Raw genomic sequence first — 24,490 nt, 5'->3', positions numbered from 1 at the left:
CGAGGGGGGAATTTTGAAATGCTGTGAGGTTTTATTCATAACCCCCTAACAAGTCGTAAACAAACTTCTGAAAGACCTAACCTTTCATTAAAACTAGCATCGACCACAAAACAAGCTACTGCTAACGAACACAAAGAAATGAAAGCTTAAAAGCTTAAATAGTTTTCTGCTCATGAACCTTTTAAATGTGATTTGAGGCATTTTTTCCATCTAAAGATTATTGCAAAACAACATTTTTAATGGCCCAGGGCTGTTTGATTTCCACAGGTTCCACGCAGAGCAGAGGGCACACTGAAGTTTGTCAGGTCGCAAGGAGCTAACTTTGCTCCTAATTTTATACTTCGCCAAGGTTCACACTTGGGGGTTCCTTCAGTTCTGTAATGCTAACATTTTCAATAATGTACAGATCTATGACAGTAATTATCTGAAAAGCAAATAAGCCTCAACTTTATATAATGGTAATGGTGGACTTAGGGCAAGACCTGTGTGTATTTTCAGACTTGACCTGGCTCAAATGGTCATAGGAATCTTGTTAGTTTTTTCTCAAGCCCCAAAGCTTGCATTTTTAAGCACTTCAATGATGGATTCCAATATATCCAAACTAAATTATACATACTCTTAACAATATTGTTTTTTCCATTAATGGCATGACATAAAAAACAGATGTGACCTCTTAATGCAGCTAATGTACACATTTGCGGCTCTGGACAATAATGCTGGAACATCAACTCACACCTGACTTAATTTTGTGATTAATTTCAAAAGATACACGGCACAAATTGTCAGCACACATACTACACGCCGTCTGACATGTGCCGACAACGTTCTGGACAGAAATCTGCAGCGCAAATGCGAAAATCACACCACAGAACATCATCACGACACGGCCAAATCGGAGAATGGAAATCTCACTAAGCACATAATAGCCCATTGGATACTGTCAGCCTGCCGTTACATGCTTTTGGTTTTTGCTGGCTTCGCTGTTGCACAGCACGCAGTATCTGAGCGTGTTGACAGCGGGACGAGCCTACCGTGTTGGCGTCGCCGGTTTGTTTGATTCTCAGATGTTCCAGCTCGGTCTCCATGTTCTCCATGTATGTTTTCAGCTTGGTAAGTTGCCGTTGCTGGTCCTGGTAGCGCGTGTGCTCCTGCCCCAGTTCCTCCCTCAGACACCGCATGGCTTCCTCCTGCTGCTGGAGCTGAAACGCACCCAGCCACAGCCACACACGTAAAACACAGAAACACAGCCACACACATAAAACACGCAAACACAGCCACACACATAAAACACAGAAACACAGCCACACACATAAAACACACAAGCACAGCCACACATGAAACACAGAAACACAGCCACACACATAAAACACACAAACACAGCCACACACATAAAACACACAAACACAGCCACACACATAAAACACACAAACAAACAAACAAACATACACATGCGCCCAAAACATTCTTCATTTTATATGGGAAAGGCATGGTAACATGGAACTATTGGCCTGGGAAAAGCATGGCCCTGCACTAAAGCATGTCTATACATTAGATACATTCTATTCACACTGACATCACAGAATGAAGCACTGCTCTAAATTACATTCAGTGCCAGGAGCAATGTGGTGCCACACAACTGAGTTTGTAAGTGTTTTTACCTAAATAAGGCCTGTAGTGTTAATGAGGGTTATTATTAGATAATCCCTGGACTGAGACAGAGCTAGTCTAAGATTAACACCTAATAAAGGAGTGATATAAAAATTTTATTACAGCGTCGTCAGGATAAATTAAAACCCAGGTCCCAGAGGTGAAACAGCAAGGCAATCACAATTCTTCCATCCTCTGAGATTTGTGAAATTAATATAAATAAAGACTCTACATGCAAAAAAATAAACAAATAAATAAATAAATAAATCATAAAACTGAATAAGGGAACATAAAGTCGGGTATGTTAGCAGGCAGCATTCCTCATGATTAGATTAGAAATCTGCCCTGAAATCATGTCCATTTTTGCCATTTTATTGTGCTATAGCAACATGTTAGTGCCAAATCCACCTTACTTACTAGAACAAGAAAAGAAATATAAAACATAATAAATAAATAAATATTACTAGGGAAGGAAAGGTAGAGCATTATTTTTAAATGATCAGCCCTTAAGAACGCATGTTATGTCTAGTAAATGGCATGTCAAAATATACTTAATTACTTCAAAGAAGACTTGCAAATTAGTGGCCTGTCATCATGCTTTAAAAATACATACACAGGACACTTCAGTCATTTGCATCAACAGAAAGAATAGGAATAAAAATAACTATGGATATTTTATAGATATTTTTTGTACAATTATATCCTAAAATGAATTACAACCATATCATGTCCACATTGGTCAGGGAGGTGAACAGCATAATGTCATTCCATTCTTATGTTTATGTTCCTCCAAGCCCAGACTATTGTAGAGTTCAGACAGAGATGGACTAGGCTGTTCCATGCACAGTAGTGTGAAGGTCAGTTCACACCTGTCAGAAACAACAGGGACATGTATGTTAATCAGTCCTGCACTTCCTATGTACTTCATACAGTGTGCTGAGTAATACTCACAACAGTCCGTGGGACCAATCAAGTAAAATAAAGATCAATAAGGTTGGAAAGTGACTATTCGCATTCCTTAAACTTTATTTCATAGATTCTGTGCATCATTAAATGGTTTCTCTCTAATTTGATGGCTTACCAAAAGGTCTGCACCTTCAGAAATAATGATGCCATCACGGTATGAGAAAAGAGCAAACTGAGCGCGCTCAGAGGAATTGATTGGGTACATCGTTTGACACCTCGTGAGAGATGGCACGCTACACGCACAGTGTACCACCCGGCTGAAGTCATTTATATAATGACCTGAGAAACACTGCATCATAAATGACCACTAACAGTGACACAGTCGCTAACCAAAGAATGCATGAAGAGACTTAAAGATTAGCATATACTGTACAAGTCTACACTGTATGTACATGTGCGCACGCGTGCTCACACACACCCACACACACACACACACACACACACACACTCACACGCACACACACACACACTACCCACAGCACCACACACATACACACACTTAATTAGGTATACCTGTTAGCACATAATGAAAGAGGTCATATGTTCTTAGCACACACTTAATACCAACTGAGAATAATTTGAATGCCACAACGTGCCATTGCATTGTTGCTGACCATGGTTACAGTCTACATTTTTTTTTAAATGTCACAAAGCACACATCTTGAGTTGGTTCCATGAACATGACAGTAACTTCAGTTTACTCCAATGGCCTGCACAGATCGCAGATCCCAATCCTATCCAGCACCTTTGGGATAACGTGGAATGGGGGGCTCACAGTATGAATGTGTGGCCAAAGATCTGCAGGAACTCAGTGATGCTCTTGAGTCAGCATGGACCAAAATCCCGAAGGAATCTGTCAAGCATCGTTTGAATCCATCTCACAGACTTCAGATTGGTAAACAGGGATCGTAAGATTTTCATCATTTGTTGCATTTAGTGAAATGTGTACAGCAAACACAGCATTGCTATACCATGTGCACTCTGGCCTTTACAATGTGTTTGAGCCCTTCACCTTGCAGCAGCTCCATAGAGCTGTATGGTACATGGTGATGGTATTGATCTTTCAGACATCAGTATCCTTTTCCCACTGTGGTCACTGAATAGGAGGAAAGTTCAATACAAAAATGGGCTGCTCATCCAGTTTTCACTAAAGCAATTTGTAATATGGATTTATTTTCACAACCTACAATGCTGGCTGCTGCTTTTACTATTTAAAAGCTTTGATTGGCTATTCGGAGAAGCTTTATCTTTTTAACTGTTCGATACAGTGATTCATTTGAAGGTGGCAATTTTGCCTTAAAAAGCATAGTTATGGATTTCATGCACAGTTTCTAGCCAATAAAAATTTATTCTTGGGTTTATCCAACCAATAAAACGACAACTGCTGCTTGCTAATGCGGGCTCGGACATGAAAATGCATTACAGCACATGTTTATTATGGTAAGAGTTTAAAATGCTTTTCCTCAGGCTGGGAACCGGATCCTTGTCTTCCGCTGAGCGGAACAGAGCCACTGAATCACTAAGAGGCCTGGGAGTAGGTGAGACATGCAGCAGGTGCCTGGGTGGAGGTGGACCAGTAGCTGCAGGATGGCAGTGTCGGGAATGGGTGAGACTAGGGAGGGTGCACATGGACTGATAGTGGGTCACGGTGCACTGGAAGCTGCTACAAAGAGTTGCTAGTTTGCTTACAATAAGTAGCATGCAATGTGATTAACAGTGATGGGAGAGGGAAATATAGGCACTTCCTTGCCCGACATGGGGCAACAACGTTTCTGCCACCAAAACAATAACTTACGTCCCCTTCCACCTTCCTGGTATTTCATGCAATGAAGATACATGTGCACTCAGCAAGACAGCCACAGATTATGTCCCCCCCGTCTTCCTGTACTCCCAGAAACTGGTGCCAAAGATAAAAATTGGACTGATGAACCAATGGATGCTTTGATCACTGATTCTTACATGACAAGATTACTTGGAGTTTGCATGCGCCTCATCTTGGAGCCATCGCTCAAAAACGATTTTGGTGATTGCGAGTCATTGCTCTAGGTAATCTCTATGGTTGCCGCTACAACATGAACTGCTCTATTCATTAGAACTTTGAGCTGTTAATGTAGCAATTCTCATATTTTTAGTTTTATTAGTTTGAAGTGTGGCTAGGGTTTTGAGACAGAACTGAACTAAAGAGAAGGACAAAGAAAATACATTTTCACTTCTTTGTTTCAGAGAAAAATAGTGTGAATAAATGGGAGAGAGTTTTGGCAAAGAGCCAAAAAGCGAGCTGCGCTATGAAATTCATGAAATTCATATTTGGTTCAAGTTTTTGATGCGGTGCCCCTCTTTTGATACAGTGCCCCTCTTTTCAATCGAATGCCCAGGCCAGCTATCACAGAAATTGCTTCCAGTATTGAGAATTTGCAAATAGGCATAAAGAGAAACACATTGCTTTGTAACATAAAACACTCGATTACTGCACAGTTAATGTGTTTTAATTGGCCGTGAGACTTAGCTATTAGGTAAGGCACTTTCTTGACTCTGGTGGTTGTTATGATGTCGCAAACATGCACTGTACTGCAATTAGTGAGTCTTTGCTGGGCTATACTGAAGAGCACATGGAAATCATAAGAATCTCTGCTATCAGTGGGACTTACATTAGCTTTGGTCCCATTTTGCGCCTTTGTGTCGCAAGGCTTAAATTTCACCTAGCATATTTAACCATATTACCCAGAATAAAGAGAAAGAGACCTTGAATTATTCAGCACTCCAAGTTTCCAGTGAAAGTTCAGGAGAATTTTAATGATTTCAAAGGAACTTGCAAGGCCCGGATTAATTAGCTCTCTCCCTTTGTGGAGCTAGACCTGACAACAGCGATCCAATCTGATTCCCACATGTAGAACATTATGAAATATTACATGCTGGAATTACAGTCAAAAAACCTTTCCAGATTCAGTCCCTCATTTTCAGAACAAGATAATCCACCGTCTGTCACACGATATTCTCCGCTAATCATAATTTGGAACATTCTGAACCCGGCACTGCGCGTCCTGGAGAGAGAGAGATGGGTGTCGACAGGGGTTTGGAACAGAGCGAATAAATAAACAAACAAGCGGACGACACCGGGCCCCGCTCACGGTTGGCGGACTCCATGAATTATTAACGCACACCTGGCGCGGGGCGGGAGTGCGGCGGGGGGACCGGCGATGGTCAACTCGGCCGGCGGGGGAAGGGAGGGCGCCCCCTGGGGACGAGACGCCCGGGCGCTCACCTGGCGCGTGAGGTTGAGGACCTCCTTCCGGGAGCCGTCGTGCTCCACCTCTGCCCTCTGTCGCTCCTGCTCCCGGCCAGCTGCCTCCTGCTGGGCCTGCTTCAGAGACTCCTTCACCGCTCCCGCGTCCGTCTGCAGCCTCTCCACCATCAGCCTGGGGGGGCAGAGAGAGACGCTACGCTAACAGAAGCTACGCTAACAGAAGCGAATCTAACAGAAGCTACGCTAACAGAAGCTACGCTCCAGCCCCGGGTTTCACAGCGTTCGGACGCCACCGCCACGCGTCCGGACGGAGAGGGCTAGCATTGATCAAGGCAGGGATGCGGAGGTAATTCAGGTAATAAGCCGTTCTATCGTTTATCTCACATTGTCATCATTAAACGTTCAATAAACCATGAAGCCATATGGAAGAACGGAGGGAAAAAATCTCATCAACCTTTCTTCATGCGTACAGTACGAGGTAATGTGGAGGTTCTCTGCAAACAGAATAGCATTGCTTCAGTTCATTACGTGCCCAAAAGAAAAGTATTCATTTGAAGGATTATCATCAAGAAAAAGGCTGCATTTATTAAGAGTCCTTTGAACTTTTGCTCTTTCTTAATAAAGGCACCCCCAAAAAATTTCTTGCATAGGAGTGAGCAAATTTACAAATGATGTCCTAAATGAGAATGAAAAGCACAAAACAGAGGATGTAGTCTTTTGTGCAATGCTCAATGGAATAACATTTAAAATTAATAGGCTACATTATAAAAAGACAAAAACAAAAGCAAAAAGCATGGAATATCTTCATAATAATATTGTAATAGCCAGGGAATGTACAGTATAGTATCAGTGCCAGTCTGTGGACGGGGAATCCTTGCTAAGCAGCCATGAACCCAAATTTCAGATCAGCAGATGCAGTACACCGAATGTTGTGGTATTAAGAATGAAAGTAAATGACTGGTCTGAGGAAATTTAAATCTCTCAGCGCCCAGGATAATAGCCCAGGTGCCGGAGGAATGCCGACACAAAGTCGTGGAAGTATAGCTGTAAAAGGTAATCAATAAAGTGTCTATTTCTGGTCCTGCACAATGGGACCTGGCTGCAGTTGAAAAACAATCAATACGACAAATTATTACAATTTCCACAACCTCCACTGGACATTCCGTGGGGTGAAAACGCATAGCGGTTTCACACAACCGACAAAGTCAAATTGATGTAAAGTAACATGGTTAAATACATACTAAACGCCTGCTTAGCCGTGCTTCACGTGCTAATGGCCTGAGTTTAAAGGGTTATAAACACCCTGGGCGAATAAATGCATTGTGTGGGATCTACAAAGTGGCATCAATAAAAAGGTACGTGTGAAAAGTCTATTTGTGCTGGAGCAACATGGCGGTATGATTCCGCTAATATAAAACGATACGTCAGGACGCGTTTAAGTCAGCCGCAGAAAAGTGCTGTGAGGTTAAGAGGCTCCGAGGCTGGGATGTGCGTGTGCTTTACATTTCAGTAATGGTAACATATTGGGATACATAAGGCAGGCATCGCAACACTGCACCGTGCCACAGACCAGACTTGTGTCGGCTGTAGAGGGAATTGGGGGGGGGGGCGCCCCGGTAACAGATGAAAATCATTTTGCATCCAGCTAAGGTTAATAATTACTGCTGCCAAGGTTTGGGAGCACAAAACCGCTCAGCGGCTTCCCCTTCCCAAGTCCAAGAGATCTTAAATAAGCCTGACGGATGGGCCGATGTCATGAACCTCCCAAAATATACGTTGCGTCGTAAATTTATTCTGATAATTTATGTGCCACAATAAACACGATTTGGTATCAGAGCACTGATTTATGCATACGTTGCATGAAATGACGAACTTGAATATAGTGGTAATCAAAAACATTTGAAGCTCCCTACTTCTCCCCCACAAATGATATATCTTGGTTATATCTGAAAGTAGCTGATCTGTATAACTGCTATTGACATCTGTGATTATTATCATATACTGGGTGTATTTTCCCCTTATATCTATTCACAGCTCCAAAATACTACACAATAATGGCTGAGGTACATACTTGTAGCCGATGCTAGATAATATTTTGGGATATAATTTCAGTTAAGGTTTAATGAGAATGATTGAACAGTTGGATGGAATGAAGTATGGACAGAAGAGGGAGCGTGGGGTGTGGATGTGGGGAGTGTAGCATAGCATAGTGCGGGGAGCATAGCGTGGGGAGTGTAGCATAGTGTAGCATTGAGAGCGTAGCATAGCATGGAGAGTGTAGTGTAGCATGAGGAGTGTAGCACAGCATGGAGAGCGTAGCGTAGTGTAGCATGGAGAGCGTAGCGTAGCATGAGGAGTTTAGCACAGCATGGAGAGTGTAGCACAGCATGAGGAGCGTAGCGTAGTGTAGCATGGGGAGTGTAGCACAGCATGGAGAGCGTAGCGTAGCATGAGGAGTGTAGCACAGCATGGTGAGCGTAGCGTAGCATGAGGAGTGTAGCACAGCATGGAGAGCGTAGCAGAGCATGGAGAGCGTAGCGTAGCATGAGGAGTTTAGCACAGCATGGAGAGTGTAGCACAGCATGAGGAGCGTAGCGTAGTGTAGCATGGGGAGTGTAGCACAGCATGGAGAGCGTAGCGTAGCATGAGGAGTGTTGCACAGCATGGAGAGCGTAGCGTAGCATGAGGAGTGTAACATAGCATGGAGAGCGTAGCGTAGCATGAGGAGTGTAGCAGAGCATGGAGAGCGTAGCAGAGCATGGAGAGCGTAGCGTAGTGTAGCATGGGGAGTGTAGCATAGCATGGAGAGCATAGCATAGCATAGCGTAGTGCAGCATGGGGAGTGTAGCATAGCATAGAGAGCGTAGCGTAGCATAGCATGGAGAGTGTAGCATAGCATAGAGAGCGTAGCGTAGTGTAGCATGGGGAGTGCAGCATAGCATAGAGAGCGTAGCGTAGCGCGGCTCTCTTACCGGAGCTCGGTGGCCTCCTCCTCAGCGGCGCGGGCCCTCTGGACAGCGTTGCGGAGCTGTGCCTGGGTGGTGCGTACACTCTGCTCCTGCCGCGCCTCCTCCTCCGTCCGCTCCCTCAGCTGCTCCCGCGCGGCGCTCAGGCTGGACTCCAGCAGCGCGGCCCGCTCCTCCCGGCCAGCTCGCTCCTGGGCTGGGGGGAGGGATGGGGGGGGAGAGCGCGGTCACTGCACCCAGCCATTCACCAAACCCCTCCATCACCAGGCCCCCACACGCACACCGGCCCGCAAGATGGAGGTCAGAGGCACAAATTAAATCTACTGTTCTACCGCTCTTCAGTTCCTCTAAAGGTGAAATAGTATTTCATCAAACAGGACACTATATTCAATGTGGACAATTTATGCAATGGCATACTCAAAATGTAGCTAGTAAACATTATGGCACCTAAAACAATGTCCGATAAAAAATCATGAAACATGTCTAGGAAGAAAAAAAAACAAAAAACAGAATCAATAGCCTTTCTTGAGGATTTTTGTGAAATGTACAAAATACATGCAACACCTTATGTAGAATGTCAATACAATATTCACAATTCAATACAATGGATACACTGAGAATGACCACACACTACAGTTAAAATGGTGGACAATCTAAAGGAGGAAAAAGGACATTAATTTTTCCAGGAAGAAACAGACATATCTTCGGAAATGGTACAGTAAAATATGATTAAAGACGTGCCACACATAAAATGAAATGTACAAGGGGGGATTCATTAGTTTTAGTGGGAGTCAACCATTAAAACATAAATGCAGTCGTGCACACAAGGCACACATATATATGTATATTCATATTCCATTACTGTCCTATGTACAGGGAAGGGGAAAAACCTTTTGTTGTGGTAATACAAAAGGACTGTTACCGTTCTCCATCAATAGATGGCACTCTTTGCATTGAACGCAGCCCTACAGAGACGGCACATTGCATTCAAGCAAAGCGTTTTTTACTTTTTATTTAACATGAAATAAAATCCCCTTGTTTTGCACTTAGTACATTCAGCGTATAGAATGTGTATATAAAAGATACGCCTTTGGCGCCCATGTTGAAATAGCATCGCATTTTTATGTGTATGATTTTAAGTGAGAGACAATTTGTTATAACAGGAACATTAAAGCAGAACCTCTCCCATCCCATTCTCATTTCAGCTTAGAGCCACTTTCTTCCAGATAACCATTTTTTTGCCACTCAAATGTTTGGATGAATGCAATATTGTAAACTGGCTGGCGTTGCAGGCTTGGTTTGGATTTTTGAATACCAAGTGTAATACAATGGTTGGCAACTTTGAAGCGTTGCAATGCTACAGAGGATTTTAGTGTCGTTTAGGGTGCTGGTGGAGGTGATGGTGGGCAGTATGGAGGGGACAGTGGGGGAGGTTAGCCAAAACGAATACTAAAAAACAGGGAAGGACATGATTCATTTATGGCAAAGCACTAACCCAACTGTTTAAACTGGAGCCGTAGGAAAGCGCACAGCAAACTCAAAATCACTAAATATTTAACAAAGCACAAACACGGTTTCGCAGACCATTTTAACTGGTTTACAGCACCTCAAGGTAAAAACATTGTTAGAAATCTAAATAATCAATAAAATAAATGTTAAAATGCAACTTTGTCTGACAATTCGCATTCAAGGCCTACACTCAATATAACCCCTTTAACACTGGCCGTCTGGGGAACAGACCAAGGTGGGCAATTAGCTGCACATATGCATTCAACACAAATAACTGACAGCCCTGCGCAGACAGGTAAAGGCCACGCTGCTTATAGCGATGGAATAATAATTTTTAAGGGAGGCAGTCTACACTCGCACACGTGACGGAGTCACCTTTAGAGAGCACAATGGGGAAGGCCGGGAAGGAGAAGCATTCAGCCAAGGTGTTACAGCCTATTTACACGTTTGAGACGCGCCCGTCCGAGAGGGCCGGGGCAGGGGCCGACCGGGGGGCTTTTAAATCCAGCCTCTCTGTCAGCTCTGCAACGCCACAGCAAACGGGGGTTAAAAATTGCATCAAATAAAGTTTACCTTTGCCTCGGATTTGAGCCGGAGTTGATTCCAAGCCAGAGGCAGTCGCAACTGCTACTTTATTTACAATCCCTTTGGCAGACTTACAACTGCCCCAGGCTATAACACAGTGCACCTAATGCTCAAACTGGCAGCTAATCTTATGTCAAACATACTCCTTTGATATAAAGTGATCAATAGATTCTTGTAAAGAAGTAATTTCTCTGATGTTTCTACCTAGATTTTCTTTTATTATAATACATTACACGCAGACACGTGTGTGTGTGTGTGTGTTTATGTGTGTGTGTGTAGGCTTCACAAAAGCCATATGGAATAATAAACACATACAACACTGAAATTGTGTGTTTAGATGTTTCCTGTTCTCAGCGATTTTGGATCAATACCCCATGTAATACAATTATCTGCAATGATCTAGATCTATTGGAAAAGAGTTTGCTGTCGGACCACTGGGGGTTTCTAGATAGAATCACACATCAAACAATACAACCATCTTCGCAATTAATACTTGCAAAAATTTGGGATGACGTTGCACAACAATACATTTTTAAATTCCAAGTGAGCAGGAACATATTCCTGGGAAGAAAATTTATGGAAAATGTAATGTAATGTAAAAAAAAAAAGCACCTTTCCAAGCAAACATAGAAATATCATTGACTTTATTTATTTATTTGAAATCTTTGTACTTTGAATTCAGTTCTAATTATTAACAGAGGAAATTAGAACAAATTAAACACAGTATTGCAAAATGGACCCCTTAAAAGGCTTTGTTTCCCCATTCACATGCATATTTTAAGTTTAATAAAAACATAATGAAATATAAGAACACAATTGCATCTTCACACTCACTGAGACCAGGGAGACCACACATTAGGTTAGGGTGGTCAATTCAGTCCGTTCCTTTCCACCCGTCTTTAGCACTGGAAGTGGTAATATTTCTGATCTCCGTCCTTAGTACCCTACTTTGCATATTCATTGTTGGGCATGAATCATGTGCAGTCTTTTTAATGGTTTGCTTTCAACACCCATGGCATAAACTACCTATTTTTCACCTTTTTAGCATTAGTAACATTTGCATTTAAACGCTTTACTGTAGAAATGATGTGCTTACGATTCTCTAATTAGAATGCAATGTATCATTTGCGGCAGTCCCTCCTGTCTGAAAGCGCAGTGTAGCCGGTGTGCCCAACAGCTCCATAAATCACGTCAGAGCCAGCCAATAAGAATCATTCCTTTTCACAGAAATAGGTATGTGTTCTTGTTGAAAGTTACACTCCTGTATACATCATCTGCTAGCGCATTACCACTCTTTTAAACCTTTGCACACTGCAAACAAAGACAAGCAGAGCCCAGCACTGCCCAAAGGATCCTGTCCAGAATGGTATATTATTATTACAGCAATAATCTTGAAACACAGTACACTAGCACATCTGTACACTTGTAAAGATCAAGGACTTGCATTCCTTGGATTCCATGAAAAGGTCTGAACATCAACAAAACGGAAGAAATTGATTTAGTTATGTCTCCATAAGTAAACATGTGGATATCTACATTATTTTTTTATCTAAGCAAAATTTGTGGACATGATTGTCTTCACAGACCTACAAAAAATTCACCAGATAGATCAGTAAGCTTTGGGACCGGACTAATCTGGACTGAGGGCGAGTGCCATTGTTTTTGAGTGTAGGGTGCCAGATTGTATTTTAACCTTCTTCAATGCAAGGACAGCGATGAACTGCTATTTTTTCCACAAATTAGCCTAACAGACTTGCATGTATGGCAAATCCACCCAGCCTCTCACGAGTTCAACAAGATATTCTGATTTCTATTTTAATTCTGAAAAGCACACTTTGTGGACACTATTTATGGGAAGTGTAAGGACCTATTTTTAGACATGTGTAACTATTTTTCATCAGAAGATTGAGTCGTTGGAAGTTAAGAACATATTAATTTGCATTAAAACAGTGTTGCATTAATACGACATTAACATATGGATGAACATAGTGCTAGCCTTGAGCTGCCATACAGTACATTTTCAAGAGAAAACGCATTGAACTATAGGAACCACTTTAAGCAAGGAAGTAAATAGAGTACATGCTACTTTATATGTGTTTGTGCTTATCTCACTGGATAGGCTACATTCATTGACATTCAGCTATCACAAAGGGAGCTTTTAGGGTCTAAGAGTCTTTTTTACATTATTTCACTTCTCTTCTAAGAAGGCTGCTGAAGAACATCTTCATTTCAATACCATACTGTATGCTGCATTGAAGCCTGAAAACTTATCATTAGTGGCTATAGAATATAAAACTTTAAGTATAAACACTGGTACCATCTCTGTTGCCAATACTAAGGCAAATCATATAAAAGTGTCTTATTTCACACTTGCAATGTAAATGGATAAAATAATTTTCCACCCAAAATAAAACCAGGAAAGATTAAACCAAAGGTACCAATGGCCATCATGTAGATTATTATGACCACGTTATCATGAGTACTATATCTAATTGCAGGATGCAACTGATTTAGTTTAATGTAAACAAATCTCCTAGAAAAATACAATGGTATCCTACCTACCAATGTTATTGATATAGCAGGTTCCAAATAATAGCATTGGTTCAAAAATGAGTCATTAAAACTAACCTTTGAAGTATGTTACGGTTCAAAATTCGGACATTGAAATGGGCGGAAAATGCACGCAATGACAACTGGTTCTTGCCAAAAGCAGGAACAAAAAAACTAGAAACTGCACTTTAATAAAACAGCAGACAGACTAGGAAATACTGACCTATTTAATAAGAAAATGTTCCATCACTGATGGCAGTATACGATGAGATTTATTGCTCTCCATATCAAACCCCACTGTTTAGCTTATTTGATTCCTCCATGTGCTAGCGAGGACACAGCTGAGCCCTGGAAATGAGACTAACTCTGTGAGTCATGATAAATCTTTACAATTAGTGATCGTGACAAATACAAGAAAAACCATTGTGTCTGGAGACATTAATCAGATAGAAAATTAGATAAAGAAAATACCCAAATCAAATAAAGCACACGGGCATAAAACACACAAACAAACAATTTCAGCTATTTCCGACTGGCAGAGGGGGGAAAAAAAACGAACGTCTTTGCTCCGGATACGCGGACAAAATGGCCTTTCCTCATTTTCCCAACACGTCATTTAATTTGTTTATCCGATTCGACAACGCTTCTCCTCAACTTAAAAGCCTTCGGCCTATAAGCCGAAACATAAACACCTTTGGCGCGCCGCGAGTTTACGGGCGTTGGGAGAGTAGGCTGCGAGCCGGCTGACACGACGCGCTGCAGAATGAGATCACAAACGTCTCTCTGCGGACAAAGGGAGACGGGTGACTTCTGACAATTAAAGCACTCGGAGCGGAGGGCCGTCCCCCCGCCGCGGCCGCGGATGCGCCGGTTAATTCTTAATGAGGCCGTTCAGCATGTGTAACCATATCGTCACCGCGGAATAACAAAGGCCTCCGCTGCTGCGGATGATGGGATCTCCACACGGGTCCCACTGCCAGGCAAGGTGAATCATTACCAGACAGGGCCCGGCGTGGCGTAATTAAGGCGAGGCTCACTTCCTGCTCTCCGAAGGTGGCCGACAGCTGTTACGGCCGGCGCGGGCACCTGTTCCGTCGCCGACCGGGGGAGAGGAAATTGGGGGGGGGGGGGAATAAACCAAAACAAGTGCCCGCAGTAGAAAATAAGTCGGAGAAATGAGGGTTGCGTGGGGCTCCATTGTCTCGTGTGAATATAAAGCAGGCCGGATGATGACAGGCAGAGCCAGCGTCGCCCGTTTTCCCTTCCGCAGGTAGTAATCGCGCCTTTTTGAGGGGAACCATCATTTTCCCTGATTTCTTTGTGCTTTTCAAAACTGACGTGCGGTGGGGGCCGGCGTGTGATTTCCGCAACGAGTCCCAGGAGGAGCCAAGTCGCAATCCGGAGCGCGCATCCCGGGATCCGGCTCATTGAAGGGCCGGGGCTCCCACTTTCACTTAATTAAAAACTGATATGAATAATTCCTCTGGGGTCATCTGTCTGAGGAGCCAGCCCGAATCAGGAATTCCCAAAAAAAAATGAGAATAGGGAGAAAAATATCCTGGATTTCTTGGAAGGTTTCATACAAAGACGTGCATATCTTCTTGCCGGTGAAATGCATAATGAGTATTTTGTCGATAAGTCAAATTTATGGTACAAAGGTGACTGCAGCTGTAGCTAGGCTGGCCCGATGATGGTCATAAGCATAACCATATTTGCCCGTGAGGAATATAAATGCTAACGCGAAACGATGGATTTTGCGTTTTAAATATTTATCGAGTGGTTCAGTGCCACCTCAAGGAGGTGACCTTCCCAAAGTGCGGGACGGTGGTACCGGTGACTTTTTGACAGTGTGTACACAGGAAGCATGGCGTGGCTTGCTGTGTTGTTTTCTGAATCCTGGCTCACACACTCCTGGGGCCTGACTCTCCGGTCCTCTTCAGCTTTTTGAGTATACTATGGCACATACAATTATGGAATTTTACTGCCAAGGCGTTAATGAGGCTTGGCTTTTTGCCTCATAAAGTTCCTAAGGTTGTGTCTCTCCCTGTGTCTTAATGCTTAAATAATTCACTCATTTCTTTCCTGTAGACTTAAAATGAGGGTGATATAACTCACACAAAAATGCTATTTGAATAAAGAAAAGTAACCACATACATATTACTTGCATTATAATTCAGTTTCATAGACTTACATTTAAGTAAAAATTCTAATACCATTTTCATGGTTTTGGTGGCTTTTCAACAAGTTCACTTCTGATAACTGATAACAATAGGGCATATTTCAGTATCATAATACAGTATGTGTATGCCTCACTCTTAACTATTTGAGACTCTTTAAATATAAAAAAATACTACAAATGATATAAATCCAATCCCATAATTCCACCTACTATGTTCTTATTTGCTCGTTTCATTCCTTGTGTCAGCCCCATCAAATGCAATATTTATGTTGTTCTCCGAAAGCATTATGATTTATTCATCAGATATATTAGTGTTTAGTGCAACAGCTTGCAAGACAATCTGTACTGGCCATTCCCGTATTAATTCATTTCCTTTAATGAATAAAAGAAAGGGCTTTGTGCGACTCAACGGTACTGTAACAGACCAAGACCAGTAGTACAGCGTAAAGGACCTAAGAAAAATAAATACAGATGCATTTACAATGCCTAAGCCGCAGATTATATGCTTCTTGTTGTAAATATTTGAAACAATAGGTTATTCCTGGAGACTGACCATATATTCATACTTGGCAGAGACAGCACAGGACAAGTGTGTTCGAATTAACAAATCCACACAAGTCTAAAAGGCAGAATGTTAGCCTCGCTGAAAATATTTTGATAATTATGGGTTTCAGCAATTATCAAAATACAAGAGGGACATTCTATTAAAATTAAGTTTACCAATTTAATAAATGAAACAAAAAAAGTGATATTTAATACTGCAATGTGGCAAGAAAGAAAATGTGTGCATAGCACTGTATGTGCATGTCATTTCATATTTTCAATATAGTTCAAATGCACATAAACCATACCACTGACATATGTACAAGTGGGCCTAAAAATAAACCATCAGATGATATTCTGATTGACATTAATACTTTCTGACAAAACACTTGAAGATGAAGCTAGTTTAAATTAAAACACCAATACTGAACATATCCTTATTCACAAGCCAGATAAATCACAGGTGTCGTCTGACCTAAATCACCTAAAATTCCAATTGGCATTTACCCAGAAAAACCCACAGATGTAATAAAACATGCAATTCAAACACGTCAGTCAACATTTTTCCTAGCACTGCTAGTTGAGAGATGTAGGAAACTTTAGCTTGACAACGTTAGAAGAAAAAGCATGGATCGGCCTGGCGGTGATAATGACCGAAATGAGCAGCGCTAAGCAGAGGGGGCCTTACCGGTCTCTCTGTGCTGCTTGTGCAAGTCGTGTAGCTCCTCGTTCAGCCGCTTCACTTCGCTCCTCAAAGCCAGGTTCTCCTGCTGTTTTTGGCTTTTGTCCTTCTCCACGGCCTGCAGATCTCCTCTCAGGTCCTCGACTGTGCGCTTGAGGTGCTCCAGCTGCAGAGAGGTGCCTTTGATGGCCTCCTGCGCCTGAAGAAGGTCAGCTTCAGACTTCTTCAGAAGGTCATCCCTTTTTCCCATTGCCTGACAAGGGCCACAAATAAGAAAACCCATTCAAGTGCGCCAAGAAAGTCCTGACGCCTTGCAAAGAGGGGTGATGTATCACTCAGAACTTGGCATTTGTTGGGATTTCTAAAAAGGGACACACATGATAATAACAAAATAATGTGTGTGTGTGTGTGTGTGTGTGTGTGCATTTGTGTGCCTGTGTGTGTGTGTGTGTGTGTGTGTGTGAACGTTCTTGTACACAGATTCATTGTCAAATCACAGAAACATTTATGTACTCTTTTCAGCTCTTAACTTTCAAATTATTCACACTTGGGTTCATTATCATGCAGAGCTTTACAAGAGAAATCTGTCAGAGAGGCAGTCCTTTTTTTCCTTTTTTCCATTTACACACACGAGGTAAACTGCGGGTTTCGTGCGAGTAGGTCATTTCAAACGTCCTCAATTTAAACATGACTAAATGGCGCAAAATGATATAGTCAAACATCAAAAATAGCCTCCATTACATTCACGGTTGGAAAGGGGTTTACCCAACCTGAGAAAAGCAGTCTCCACCACGAAGCACCTCGGCTGCCCGTAAACGGCTGCCTTCTCTTGGCACAGCTCCACACCTCAATTCTTTATCATGTTCAATCATGTTCCCCCTAATTTTAATATTTAGTATCCTTTCATGTCTTAATTGCTGTAAATTGCATTCACTTGGCATGATTTCTTGAAATTAATCCCAGAGTAATTTGTTTCTGTCAAGCAATCAAAGCCTCAGAGAATAATGGTAAATGTTATTACAGATCTACACTGAAATGCCTGTCTATGTATTTAGCTTAAGCCTTTAATTATTCCTGCTGCTCAGTTTCAGTTAAAAAGTCATTTGCTCTTTAGGGTGATTTAACCGACTGAAAGCCAACGTGTATTTGGTTGCACTGGCAACATAACAAACGCTTGGCTCAAACATTTTTTATAGAATACATTAATATATATATATATATATATATATCAATCACAGGAGAGCAAAGATCAAGTGAAAACACCCAGACTTCTCTGGGTTATGGAGTAACTGTGAGAGGAACACAAAAACGCTAAATGTCTATTAACGCACCAAAATCTTCTGAACCCTTAAAAGCTTAACAGGTCATTTGTTGCTCGAATGCAACAGTAAATGGGATGAGGAGAATGTATGCAACTGGGACAGGAAACACACAAGGAAATACAAAGAAAACACGAAGTTTGGGATCGCTCCTCAAGTGCATGGACAGAAGACAGATGCTGTACAAATGACTGTGAAGCACTTTAACATACATGACCCTCCTGAGCAGTAATTACTTTCGAATACAGCCCTTTCTAATGCTCCAAGCATGATCAATATTCAATATTGTATCTTGTGTTGCAAACATACCTCATTAATTAATGAGCAGATTTTCAAAATGCAAGATCATTACAAACTTTTTTTTATTTTTTTTTTTACCCTAAGGACACTTCCCTACATATCGTATGTAAGAAAAAAAATGAGTCTGTGAGCACAATCTGTTGTCTTTGTACTCTACCTTCCATGAGATGATACATTTCCCTCTCTCACTTTCAGGAGAAATCAATTGGAGACAGACAGAGACCCTGTTATGGCGTACTGAGGCGGAATGAACGGAGACAGAACATATGGAAACGTAGGGAGGGGGAAACGTAGAAAGGGGGAAACGTAGGGAGGGGGAAACGTAGAAAGGGGGAAACGTAGGGAGGGGGAAACGTAGGGAGGGGGAAACGTAGGGAGGGGGAAACGTAGAAAGGGGGAAACGTAGAAAGGGGGAAATGTAGAAAGGGGGAAACGTAGAAAGGGGGGAACGTGGGGAGGGGGAAACGTAGAAAGGGGGAAACGTGGGGGGGGGGGGGGGGCGGAGACGTACGGGGGGGGGAAACGTATGGAGGCAAGGCTGGCTCTAACCTGCTCCCTCTGGGCGCTGGTCTTCCTGGCCTCACTGAGGTCTACCTCCAGCTGAGCCACTTCCTGCTCTAGCTGGGCGAGAGCGGCCTTGTGGGCCTGCTGGGCGGACGCAGCATCCAGGTGCAGCGACTGCAGGGCTCTCTCCAGGCCCTGGCTCTCCCGCACGCGGGTCTGGAGCTCCTCGCGGAGGCCAAGCACCGCGGTCTTCAGCTGCTGAGTGCTCCTGTCCCGCCCCTCCTTCCAGGCCTGCTGCTCCTCCAGCTGCTCCTCCAGCTGCTCCTTCTGCGAAGCCAGCTCCTGCCAGGACCAACCGTTAACCCTCCCGTTTAAAAAGATCACCGGGAGCGATGGCAGCCAAGTAGACACAACAGCAAAGACTGACGTGAGAGTCATTCAAACTCCAACGAATGGGCCTTACTGACACCTAATTAATTCCTTCTTCATATTTAACACAGGCATACAAATGTTGGCAAACATATTTATTTTCTTAAATTATGCTACAGCATAATTAATTTGGTTTGTTGAACAATCCATTCAAGTGTGGGGGAGATCATGGTTGTTTGTGCACGTTTTCTGAAGAGCACACAGCTGAGCTGGTGCTTCACTGCAGCCTTCCTGAGCTCCAGGACCCAAACCCCCTCTCACTGGGGCTTCACTGCAGCCTTCCTGAGCTCCTGGACCCAAACCCCCTCTCACTGGGGCTTCACTGCAGCCTTCCTGAGCTCCAGGACCCAAACCCCCTCTCACTGGGGCTTCACTGCAGCCTTCCTGAGCTCCAGGACCCAAACCCCCTCTCACTGGGGCTTCACTGCAGCCTTCCTGAGCTCCAGGACCCAAACCCCCTCTCACTGGTGCTTCACTGCAGCCTTCCTGAGCTCCAGGACCCAAACCCCCTCTCACTGGGGCTTCACTGCAGCCTTCCTGAGCTCCAGGACCCAAACCCCCTCTCACTGGTGCTTCACTGCAGCCTTCCTGAGCTCCAGGACCCAAACCCCCTCTCACTGGGGCTTCACTGCAGCCTTCCTGAGCTCCAGGACCCAAACCCCCTCTCACTGGTGCTTCACTGCAGCCTTCCTGAGCTCCAGGACCCAAACCCCCTCTCACTGGGGCTTCACTGCAGCCTTCCTGAGCTCCAGGACCCAAACCCCCTCTCACTGGGGCTTCACTGCAGCCTTCCTGAGCTCCAGGACCCAAACCCCCTTTCACTGGTGCTTCACTGCAGCCTTCCTGAGCTCCAGGACCCAAAACCCCTCTCACTGGGGCTTCACTGCAGCCTTCCTGAGCTCCAGGACCCAAAACCCCTCTCACTGGGGCTTCACTGCAGCCTTCCTGGGCTCCAGGACCCAAAACCCCTCTCACTGGGGTTTCACTGCAGCCTTCCTGAGCTCCAGGACCCAAACCCCCTCTCACTGGGGCTTCACTGCAGCCTTCCTGAGCTCCAGGACCCAAACCCCCTCTCACTGGTGCTTCACTGCAGCCTTCCTGAGCTCCAAGACCCAAAACCCCTCTCACTGGTGCTTCACTGCAGCCTTCCTGAGCTCCAGGACCCAAACCCCCTCTCACTGGGGCTTCACTGCAGCCTTCCTGAGCTCCAGGACCCAAACCCCCTCTCACTGGGGCTTCACTGCAGCCTTCCTGAGCTCCAGGACCCAAACCCCCTCTCACTGGGCAGCACATAGCCGAGTTCCCTCTGCAGAACCCTGTCCACGGTGACACTGGGACGCTTGGGGATCGGAACGCCATTCGCACCACTTTACTAACAACACCGCATATTACACTGCACATGTCTCTAGGGGTCCCCAAATCTGAATTTCTCTCACCATCTTGCTTCTATCTGCTACTGCCAGATTGTTAAAGCCAATAAAACACAATTTTTCAAATGTTTGTAGAACAGGAACGATCTAGCCCCTTGCTACACCTATTCATTGTAAGCATGAGTCTCCAGATAACTATCATTTCTTTCCATTTGTGCTGGTCCAAAATACCAAGACTGCACTAGCCTAGACAACTAAATTATACAGTTGTGCCATTGTTTTATGCTCTTAAAGAAACAGACCAGAACTTAGAGACATAGCTGATGGTTGCCAGCAACAACATCCATAAAACATCTGGCAATTTTAACAGACAAAAAATCACAACTTAAAGGTCCACATCAGCTTTCTCTTCATGGTTTTAGTATCTAAAATGGCAACAAAACATTCACAAAAAGCAGTGACGTAGGTTTTTTGAAAAGTCCTGAACCCAGCCTCCACAGAGACCAAGAGCTCTCTGTGCTAACATGCTAGCAACCCTATCCGATAGTTATGCAAAAATATACGTCATGTCACGTAGGAAATCGTTTGACAAACAGCTCGGAGAAATATCACTCTAAAATATGCATACTTCGAACAAACTTGTAATTTTTTTTTTTTCTGAATCAGTAGGGAACACAAATCGAATGCTCCAAGATGATATGAAAAGCTAAAAAACACAACAATTATGCATGTCGGCCTTTAAGGCATTAGCTTCTCAAGCTATATTTCAATGATTTTTTGAGGAGCCAACTCATACTGTACATACTCATACATGCTTTTATGAGGAGACTAACTTTAACATATGCATGTCCTCCATTCTATCAAACTCATTGCTGTCAGTGTATACTGTAGGCAAAACAAATCATTAATTTAAAAATGCAGTATAAAGTGAACAGCAGATAAATGACAGGGCTATTTTTCTACATTTCTAGAGGCAATCTGCTATGATATAATTTGTTCTCTACATGCTGTACACTCTAGATGTATTTAACTTTGGACGTACTAATATGACTGTTGGCCTCACCTCTGATAGTGTACACAAACACCCCTTACATATCATGTACTTTCTAATTAAATTGTATATTTGTTAAAGAGTAAATCAAAGTTTATGGGGCACCAGGCTATTGAGCTCTCTCTCTTTTTTTGAACGGGACAAGGCATGATACAGAAGCACAGCGCTTTCCTGAAGACCAGCACAGAATGGAGTTTGAAAAGATTCATTTTCTGAACTCATTATCGCAAGCAAAAAATGTAACTTTGAGTGTGACATTTTCTCTCAGGCAAGAACCTTGTGGAATCAACTAATATCCTGCCAAGTGAACCGATGTGAACAGACATGCAAAATCATACATTTCACCTGTAGTTCCGTTCCAATGTGAAATAAGAGGTATATGAAATAGGGGGCAGCTTTTTCCTCCTAACACTCCTGATAAATAAGCATGGCCATGATAAAGCACATACTGCCTGAGACTTCAGTGGCTAAACTGTGCTTGACTGAGGGCTGGATTCAATCAAACGCACTGTTTAAGGGCATGCGGATTTCAATCAAACCCTCAAAATTAATCTGGTGCTGTATCTCAAATAAAGTCTACTTCATTGCCTGCTTTATTGAGATACGGCAAATGAAAGTAAGAGGTTCCTGCAATGAAAACGAGCTTCCATTGAATGATTGACACAACTGGTTGAGATTCATTGGCCAGAGCACTTTTAAAATACCCGAAAGCTATTTTGTTAAGGACAGACCTGTACCAGGACTGAGGTTGTTGGGTTGGAGAATGAAAGATCTCACCAAAACACTAGTGATATCGATAATTTGGTTACATTCACTTTCTGATTGCAGTTGCTGCCATCCTTTTTAGAACCACTTGTAATGTTATCAAGAGGTTTTCATTTAATTCCTGAAAAGTTAACTAATGTCTAAGAGTTAAAAAATGTCTTGAGGGTGTTCTGTTGTTGCAATATTATACAGTAACAAATGCTAAGTCATATATTAACATTCTAGTTATTGCCAGTCCAAGTCACTGATTTATGGCTTGCTTTGCATCAATGCAATGTGGAAATGAGGCAAGCAACTTGTATTTGGTGGAAAAAGTTTATTAGCATGTTGCACCACAGGGCATTAAAGAATGCCTGTGGCCCCAGAAGCAAGAACGAGCATAATCAGAATGAAGCAACTTGTGGTGTGTGCGTATCTGTGTGCGTGTGTGTGTGCGTGCGTGCGTGCTTAAGGAAGGGGAAGTGACGTGGCTAACCAGTCTAACCAGGCACAGACAGCAGTGTATGTTAACATGACTGCTGAACTCATCATTCAGCACACCAGAATATCACCACTTGCCGAGATTAATCAGATTTGAACGGTTACTCTGAATAACTTTTGATTTACCAATGTTTCTCTCAGTCCATTCAATACCACAATGAAACAATTCCTAATTTCACACTTTGCGAAATATTCCAGTATAGGGAAAGGACTACATTATTTAATAGCTTTAATAGAGTGCCATTATGTGTCTCTATTCACAAAACTATTTTTAACCTTCTCTTTCAGATTATATTTTATTAATTGTATTAAAATGGTGGAGTAAACAGATTCTTTGGTAAAGGTAAGTTAATTTGTTCTTGAGAAAGTTACAGTTTTCAGCCTGGGCACCATAATTTCCAGGCTCACATGCTCTTGCTTGGATTTTAAGTCAAAAACGTTTTAATATAGGTTTGATTGAATTTCTCATGCCCATAAACTGGCTATGTGTGTCTAACTGAATCTAGGGGACTATATTAGTCTCCATTAAGTCACGGAGCTTGTGGTTTACATTCCATGCTCCTGAATTGACCATTGTGTTGGATCTCACACCTAGCCACTACCATAACACTGGTGCTTATAAGAACAGTGGCATTGCATGTGCATAAGACATGTTCAATATAACCTTTCCATGAGGGTAAACCAGAATTTACCTGGCAGTCGAACAGCTCACCTTTTGTAAAACATCACAGTGTTTTTGTTGGGCTTCAAACTCTTTGTTAGAGTAGCTATGGCTGAACTGGTATGATGTGAGTTGAGACTGAAGCTGAAGGAATGTATTTTCATGATCCAGAATCTATGGGCAAAATGGGTCACAATACAAACAAACAAAATTAGCTAAATGAAATATATGAAACATACTGAAGCAAACCAATTTAGGTTTCTACTTTCTTTATAAAAAAGTTTTCAAACTTCTTCACTGATATAATAAAATAAAGCAGCTATTTCTGTATTTCAAATCTGTAACCCCTTTACAACAGCAATGCACAAATTAAATTTTATCTGATTAAAATTACATTCTGCCAGTCTGACCTTGTAAGCAGCAGTTAAGTTCATTAAAATTGCATTTCTCTCATGACAATGATTAATTTGTTCCCAGATAGGCTAAATATCTTCTAAAAGAACCATTTGGATACCCATACTGTTTTATTCATTGTTACCTTACAAATCGCTTTGATAAAGCAATTCCCTTCAATGATATAAAACTGAAATATTGAAATTAACATGAAAATTAGGCTACTTTAATGATGATACTGGTAATAATCATAAATGTATGCATAATGATCCTTATTAAGCACATCTAAAGGGCATTTATAACAAAAATATAGACAGTGTGAGTGTGGTTCACACATGAAAATGAGG

At 42.6% G+C, this 24,490-nt stretch overlaps 1 protein-coding gene across 3 annotated transcripts in view; it reads right to left on the bottom strand.

The window, feature by feature from the left end:
• The window catches only part of LOC133125794 (myosin-16-like), a 123,020-nt gene that overhangs the window by 34,538 nt on the left and 63,992 nt on the right, over nt 1–24,490 (bottom strand). For 2 of the 3 annotated variants that reach the window (XM_061237406.1, XM_061237408.1), the window contains 6 exons: nt 23,802–23,924; nt 19,040–19,336; nt 16,878–17,124; nt 8,830–9,019; nt 5,876–6,029; nt 1,032–1,199 (listed from right to left, as the gene is read on the bottom strand). In XM_061237406.1, the coding sequence (XP_061093390.1) occupies nt 1,032–1,199; nt 5,876–6,029; nt 8,830–9,019; nt 16,878–17,124; nt 19,040–19,336; nt 23,802–23,924 (1,179 nt within the window). The remainder of the gene's footprint in view (nt 1–1,031; nt 1,200–5,875; nt 6,030–8,829; nt 9,020–16,877; nt 17,125–19,039; nt 19,337–23,801; nt 23,925–24,490) is intronic. The other variant, XM_061237407.1, reaches the window with a different exon arrangement.

Source organism: Conger conger, chromosome 4 (assembly GCF_963514075.1).
Source record: "Conger conger chromosome 4, fConCon1.1, whole genome shotgun sequence".
NCBI classification, from domain to species: Eukaryota; Metazoa; Chordata; class Actinopteri; order Anguilliformes; family Congridae; genus Conger; species Conger conger.
Note: the sequence above shows the minus strand (reverse complement) of the source record. Positions and strands in the feature narration are given on the sequence as shown.